Here is an 8,008-nt window from a genome sequence, read left to right on the forward strand (position 1 = left end):
CCACATTTCGCTCCGGATGCATGTTCCTCGGAACAGGCTTGACATGATACCGCTGACGGACCTTCACGGGAATACCGACGTGAAGCTGCGAAATCTTCTCCTGAGGAGCACCTAACTCTCTCAGAATCGGCCGAAAGGTGCTAGTCGTAGAGAGACGCACCATCTGCGTCCTCTCCTGAGCCTCAGCTATCTCATCCAAGGTATTATGAATTCTCAGCTGAAGAAGTCGGTCGTTGGTGGTGCACATCAGCACTCCCAACTCTTTCTTCGTGATCTTCCTAATCTGCGTGTCAAGATTCTCCTTCTGTGATGGTTTCCACTTGTGCAATTAAAGTGACACAATACAAATGCGTGCATAAGCCTAATCAGACTATCCTCCTTCAACCCCGTCTGCCTGTTGGCCACCCTCTTCACTAGGCGTACCGCATTTTCTGTCTTGGCAATGATCTTCTGGATCGCCAGCGTGCTGGCGCCTTCGACTCAATCAGCATCCCCAAAACCCTGATCGTATCTACCCTATGGATGAGATCGCCATTTCTTGTGCGAAGCTTAATGCTCAGCTTGTCCACGGGTATCCATCCCCTTGGCTTGGGTCCCCTTCTAGTGGGACTGTACAGCAACAGCTCCGACTTGGAGGGGAGCACCTTAATCCCGTCGGGTCCAAATAAGTCTCGATTACATCTTCTGCCTCCTGTAGAACACACTCGATATAGCCCTCACTACCCCCGGGACACCATATGGTCACGTCATCGGCATACATGGTGTGCTTAATCCCCTCAATCTCCAAGAGATTCTCGGCCAACCCGACCATGGCCAGATTGAACAATGTGGGCGAGATGACGGTCCCCTGAGGAGTGCCCCTGTCTCCAACGTTTAACGTATTTGACTCCAGCTCCGCATCCCTCAAGGTGGCCTTCCTGCATGACAGGAAGGACCTGACGTAGTCATGAAAGCGCACGCCGAGGCCAAGATCCGAAATGGACTTTAGAATATAAGAGTGCCGAACGCTGTCAAAGGCCTTCTCCAGGTTCAGGCCTAGGATGGCCTTAACGCCCCTTCCATCTCCGTCAATGACCTGATGCTTGACGGAGGGACTGCTCTAATTGTGCCATTCGTTGTTCAAGACGCCGCACGGGATCTTGGGGTGTCATTGGAGCGGGAAGATAGGAATTATCGCGGGGCTGCGAGAAAGTTGTCGGTAGCTAAAATGCTTCTTTTAGAGACGACTTTGCCCTTCCTCCAGAAGCAGACTGCTTGGCGAGCGCATGAGGCGAACTTGAAATTGACAAGTCATGTTCACGACTGGCTGTTATGTGTTCGTTCGCCTGTTTAGTAACTTAACCTAGGTGTTTTGGCTGCTTTCTAAGTGTGCGAGGGGTATCTTTGGGCTGTTGTACAAACGGCACCGTGTTGCCTTGGCTACCGTCTGGACGAGTTTTCTTCGTTTCCGTTCTCGAGTTGTCTGTGCTTACGCCCTTGCGCCTACCTTTTCTTGTGTTGCTGCATTGTAGCCGGTTTACTCTTTTGTGCGATGTGTCGCCGTTTTGTACAATTTTTGTTCATGGCCAAATGAGAACAAGCACAGTTCCGGCATTTAGGCTCTGCGTTCGAGCCCCGCAGGTGGAACATCTTGGTGCCCCCGCGTTGGGGCATTGCTCCTTGCGATGCCCAATCTTGGTGGCATATATCACAAACTGCCACTTAAGGACGGTACGGAAAAACACGGACCGTGAATGACCGCAGCCCGACTTTGTAGGGTAGGCTGTTTCCTTCAAAAGTGAACATGGCAGTGCCTTTGTCCCCAAGTGGGAGCGCCTGCAGCATTTTGCACTTGCGCATATGCAAATAGCTGATTATTTCCTCAGAAGTCATATCACCACCATTTATAGCGATTCCTTTCATTTTACTACAATCAGCAGTTTCGTATGCTTGAAACAGGCACGTCTTTTTCATTGATTAGCAGGGACTCTGTAGCGAGAAGTGAATTTTGCACCTCGGGTTCCACCGCGTCAACAGCGAGCAGGTTGCTCTGTCTTAAGTAGCGGACCAGAAACTCCGGTATCGCATCCTCCTCAGAGACGGAAATGAGCCGCAGTATGGCGCGTCATGAGTCTGTCTATACTTATAAAGTGCTCATCTATGATTCGGCATGGTTGCTTAGGAAGAAGACTCATCGTGTGATGGTAATTGCGTGGGGTCTTGTCCTTAGGCGTCGCCGCGCCTTTCGTACATTTATATTTTTTCTATTTGAAAGTAACTTCGTCCTACACGCTCGTTTCGCCCTGAGAAGTAACCGGAGCAGACAGCATTCGACTTGCGCCTGTCGCCTGTGGATATTCCTGGAACATGTTGCAGGTAGTGTATTGCCAGTCAGTAGTCAATGTGAACGAGCGTCGAGCTCGTTTCTGTCGCTTTGGCGTTGCAGAAGTGAAGTGAGCTTAATGAGAAGCATTATTACGCATGCCTTCAGTGCAGTTATGCTCCTCGAGATCCGCGATGGAGCGAAGGGGTTGCTGGATGGCAGGAGCAGCATCCTTAGAGGCATGCTAATTGCGACTGCATTCCCCGTTGGAGCCCCGGGCGTTGATGCGGCGGCCGAGTTTCCTGCATCCCGCAGGTCCATTTCTTCATTAATATCACTTGTTGGTTTAGAGTAGTCCAGCGAGGCTATGCCAGAAAAAAGAAAAAAAATGGCAGTGGCTTATCTAGGCTATGCCAGGATATATGTAGCGAAAGCAAGTGTGAAACTCCCCGGTTGGCCTTGTTCACATATTCCACAACGTATGAAGCACAGGCATAGACGTCCAGTATGACCTGTAGGTCCATGTTTGATTTCAGCACCGAGGCTATCCAAGGATTGAAGGGGTCGCGTCACTCTTACGCCTATTCTCTAGGCTATCGGCACGTTGTTCTTCGGCTTCTTGAGCCCGCCGCTTAAGTTTCTTGGTCGCATTCCATCGTTCATCACGGGCCGTCTTCAGTGAAGGACTCAGGTCTCTCCTCCGGCTGCTGTCGCTGCTGCTAGCGGTCAAGACACCGGACGGATAACGTGCCTGTCTCGCGGCGGCATATTCACGGCGGCGTTTAGCCAGTCGTTCGGCGCGGTGTTCGTCTGTTTCCTGAGCGATCCGCTTCCTCTACATCGCTTCCTCTTCATATATTTCCGCTGTCGATTCCAGGCCTCCACCAGCTTATCAGAATTGTCGTCGTCGATGCTGTCGCCGCAATTGTGGTTGCGGCGCATCCAGCTCTCCTTTTCAATCCTGTGACATCTTATCACGCATGCGACGCAGCTGTCGATGCGAGTGGAGGCGAGCGCAACGACGAGGAACGCGGTGTTACGTCCTACCAAACGGCGGTGGCGGTAAGCGGCGCGGTGTGACGTCATGCCAGATGGCGCGGCGAGTGCGCGAAGCAAAGTAACCTTCCGTGGCGAAGCGCGCGTTGTGAAGTCACGTGCCTCGATGGAGTACCGCCACGGCGAAATCACGAGTGTGCGGCCAATAAAGTTTATGCTTTTAAAAATGATGATGACCTAGCGGTTTTAGGCCAGGATATACGTACCGAAACCGCGGCGACGTCTTGCTCGGAAGAGTTATTATATGAAATGCGTGCATTCACTATAGATGCGCCTTTATTCATGATTAAACCTTGAGGCGTCGCAGCGGAGTGGCCACCAGCAGCAGGCTGGAGGCGGCGGTGGTGACGGGCTCAGACAGACCGGGTCCCAGACAACAACTGAGAGATAATAGTCCGTTTTGGCAGGAGCGCGTTTGCAAAGGCGTCCGTAACTCTTCCTGGCGCAAGCAAACAGAAAACGATCGAATCGATAATCCGGAGGCCAAATTCGAAGCGAGATTCACCAAACTCGAACAATTAATCACGGCGAACATCGCAGCAGTGACAGCAATGAAACAAACAATGGAGACCTTCCAAGCCGAGAACACGAACAGATTCGCCTACATAGAAAGCACCCTACAGCCGATAGTGAGCAACCCGACGTTTGCGCCCGTCTTCGCGCAACATCCATCCAACCAGGGAACCACATACACACCAACGCAATCATGGCTGCCAACGAAACAAGAGCAGCAGGCTTAACAGCGTGGCAGTGGAACTGTCGCGGCCTTGGAAGGAAGAAGGCACTCATCCAGCAGCACATCGCACATGCCACGCGCAAGCCGGACGTGATCCTATTACAAGAAACACTCACCGACGCACCGTCCCTCCCCGGCTACAGAGTGCACAAGGGCCAGCCCGACGGGAGAGGCCTGTGCACCCTGGTCAAGAAGGGACTCACGTTCGTTGAGCACGAGCTGCAAAGCAATATCAATATCTAGCACACACTCACCGATATCATCCCGGGCAAGAAGTGAAAAGGAAGCATATTTCTGCTCAACATCTACAGCAACCCATCGCAGAGAAAACAGAGATTCAAAGCAATACTGCACAGAGCCAGCACCGCAGCCGGCCGCAACACGCTGATCGTCTGCGGCGACTTCGACGCGATGAACCCAGCCTGGGACTACAACAAGCACACAGCAAAGGGCCGCGACCTGTACCAAGACGCCATGGAACTCGACTTCACCCTCATCACGGACCCGACGCACCCGACGAGAATCGGTAACTCTGTGTCCCGGGACACCACTCCGTACCTCACGTTCGTCAAGAATGACGTCCGGGGCGCGATCACCTGGAGAAAAACAGGAACCGACCTCGGCAGCGACCACACCATCGTGGAAATCAGCATACCGGAACACAACGACACCAGCATCGAAACACACCGATGGATAGACTGGGATGCCTTCCGAGACGCCAGAAGCCTAAATACAGACGCTGACGACGAGATCGAAGACATAGAGTCGTGGACGGCCGAAATCACCAAGAGCGTACGCGACGCGACCAAAGAAATTGAAACGGACGCTGTGATTGAAAAAGTAGACAGCCGGCTAGCGCATCTCATCGAAGCCAAGCAGTCGATACTCAGTCGCTGGAAGAAACAACGGCTCAACCGCAGACTCAGAAAGAAAGTGGCGGAGGTCAACCAAGCGATCGAGGAGCACTGCCGCGCGCTATGCACGCAACAGTGGATCGAGATCTGCAACGCGGCAGACGGGCAGATGCATAGCGGGAAGACGTGGAACCTGCTGCGGCACCTGCTCGACGAAACCAACACCAAGTCCCACCAAAGGGACATACTCGCCAAGCTCATACAACGGGCGGTCTCAGTACACGGCGCCGACGAAGTCACCAGGCGCATCAATGACAAATACCTGCCCACTACACCCACCGAAAAACTCGCGCCGTACGGCGGCCTACCCAACGCGATGCTGGATCGCGACATTGACGCCGAAAAGGTCCGCGCGGCCCTGCACCACCTCAGCAGCCGGTCGGCAGCTGGCCCGGACCTCGTCATGAACAAGGCGCTCAAGAACCTCGACGGCGGCTCGATTGAGAACCTCGCAAAATACTTCAACAAGTGCTGGAGAGCGGCCGCGCTTCCAAAGCAGTGGAAGACAGCCAAGACTATCCTGATACCCAAGCTGGGGAAGCCACCGGACACGGACAACCTCCGGCCCATCTTGCTCACGTCCTGCGTCGACAAGGTGCTGGAGCACGTCCTGCTCAACAGGTGGCAAGACTACCTGGAACCAGACGGGCTGTACCCGGCCACGGTGATCGGCTTCAGACAGCACCTAAGCACACAGGACGCGATGCTGCAGCTCAAATAACAAATCATAGACGATGACGGCAGCGCCCGCGACAACAAGGAAATCCTGGGGCTCGACCTAAAGAGCGCCTTCGGTAATGTGAAACACTCGGCGATTCTGTCCCAGGTCTCTAAGCTCAACATGGGCAAAACATCTTACAACTACATCAAGGACTTCCGCACAGACAGGACCGCCGAGCTACGAGCAGGCGACCTACAAACGCAAAAGAAGAAGCTCGGGAGCACCGGCACACCGCAGGGATCGGTCATTTTGCCGATGCTGTTCAACCTGGTAATGATCGGAGTGGCCGAGAAGCTCGCGGACATCGAAGACGTCAGGCACACCATCTACGCGGACGATATCACACTGTGGGTGACCGGCGGCAGCGACGCCCACATCGAGGGCGCGCTGCAAGCCCCCGTTGACACGATAGAAGACCAGCTGGAAGGCACCGGACTGAGATGCTCGCCGAGCAAATCGGAGCTCCTCATACTCCCACCTACCAACTTTGGCAGAAGCAAGACCAGACAACGCGAATGCGAAAAAATCAGAATCGTAACCAAATCTGTCAACGTGATCCCCGAGGTCAGCAAAATCAGGATCGTAGGCATGCTGATCGAAAAGCACGGAAGACACGGCGAAACCATCGCCCGTCTCACGGCAAAAGCGGCCAACGCTATGCGACTCCTCAAAAGAGTCACTTCCCGAAGAGTGGCATGAGAGAAGAGAGCCTAATCAGGCTCGTCCAATCCTTAATCATCAGCCACGTCGCGTACGCTGCAGCCTACCACAGGTGGCTGCAACACGAACGCAACAAAATCAGTGTAATCATCAGAAGAGCGTACAAGACGACGCTGGGCCTGTTCGAGTCTACGAGCACGACCCGCCTTTTACAACTCGGGATGCACAACACGCACGAAGAAATAGCCGAAGCACAACGGACCTCTCAACTGGAGCGGCGGTCCACTCGAACACTCGAACGAGGCGGAGATGAAGCTCCCCGTCCCCGAAGAGGTCCGACGCCAGACCAAAATCGACCCCATACCCAAGAACATGAACCCCGAGTTTACGAACGGAAGAAGAGCGGCGAGGGCCAAGTCTCTCATCGACCTGCACGCCAACGACGAGCACGCGCTGTACGTGGACGCGGCCGAATACCAACAGAACGCCTTCGCAGCGGTCGTCATAGAGGCGTCGACCGGCGCCACGAGGAAGGCAGCGAGCGTGAGAAGCGCCGGAGCGGAACAAGCGGAGGAGGTGGCCATCGCCCTGGCCATCGCCGACGCAGACTGAGTGACTCGAGACAGGCGGTGCGAAACTTCGCCATAGGTCAAGTCTGCAGGGAGGCCGAGCGCGTACTACGAGCGACCAAACTGCAAGACAGAAGAGTAAGAATCAAGTGGTTTCCGGCGCACGCAGGTGACGCGTTGGAACGCATTGATAACCACAGTGAGACGGCACACGCAGCGGCGCGAGCGCTAACCAACCGCGCCCCGGCAACACACCGTCCGACGTGGTTCGGAGCCAAGGACCGCATGACGGACTACAGCGAAATCACGAAGGCCTACAGCCTGGCTCGCAGGACTCTCCCGCCCCCGCACCCGAGGCTGAGTCGAGCGGAGGCGGTACTACTGAGACAGCTCAAGACCGGATCGCTACCGAGCCCGGGACTGATGCATCGCATGTACCCCTAGACCTACCCGACCGACACCTGTAGAGTCTGCCGGAGGGAGACGGCAGATCACACGCACATCTTGTGCGACTGCATCAAAAATCCAAAGGAAGCAAGATCAAGAAGAATCCCGCCGCGGCTGGAGGCAGCCGCGAAGAGCAACGACCAAGACCAACAGCCATGGGCCGTCCAGCAGGTCTTCGGGGCGCTCGAAAGGCAGGGACCCAGCGAGCCGGCAACGGCGAGCGGAGACCCGCGCCGAGTAACGGCAACCTCGTAGACGACGTAGGCCCTCGTCGGGGCGCGCGAGCGCCCAACTGCAGGCACAAATAAAGTTTGCTCCAATCCAATCCAATCGTGGTTGGATGTTGACTGCCCACTTTTTCAATAAAGGTTCGTGTCCCAACATTTACTCTTTTGTTGCCAGCTGCTGGGCGACAAAACACGCTTCAGGAAGGGTTCTCTTTCATGTCTTGGTGATCTATATCATAAAGAGCGCGCAGTAGAACAGCTGCCACCTGAACGATTGCCTGAAGAAGTGAGTGCAGCTAGGCAGCCCTGATTTCTGCATTTTCTTTTATTATATTCCGGCTTCGAATGATATTAAGAGACGCTGTTCCTGCTGCAC

General features: G+C 54.6%; 1 protein-coding gene across 1 annotated transcript; it reads left to right on the top strand.

The window, feature by feature from the left end:
• Nucleotides 1-4,505: 4,505 nt before the first annotated feature.
• LOC144120005 (uncharacterized) lies at nt 4,506-5,729 on the top strand. The gene has a single exon (XM_077652493.1). It carries the CDS (start codon nt 4,506-4,508, stop codon nt 5,727-5,729), a length of 1,224 nt encoding a protein of 407 aa, XP_077508619.1.
• Nucleotides 5,730-8,008: the final 2,279 nt, after the last annotated feature.

The sequence above is a fragment of the Amblyomma americanum genome, chromosome 2, assembly GCF_052857255.1.
Source record: "Amblyomma americanum isolate KBUSLIRL-KWMA chromosome 2, ASM5285725v1, whole genome shotgun sequence".
Classification (NCBI taxonomy): Eukaryota; Metazoa; Arthropoda; class Arachnida; order Ixodida; family Ixodidae; genus Amblyomma; species Amblyomma americanum.

Coding starts and splice junctions, on each gene's coding strand:
- LOC144120005 (XM_077652493.1), top strand. CDS start 4,506: ATGAACCCAGCCTGGGACTACAACAAGCACACAGCAAAGGGCCGCGAC.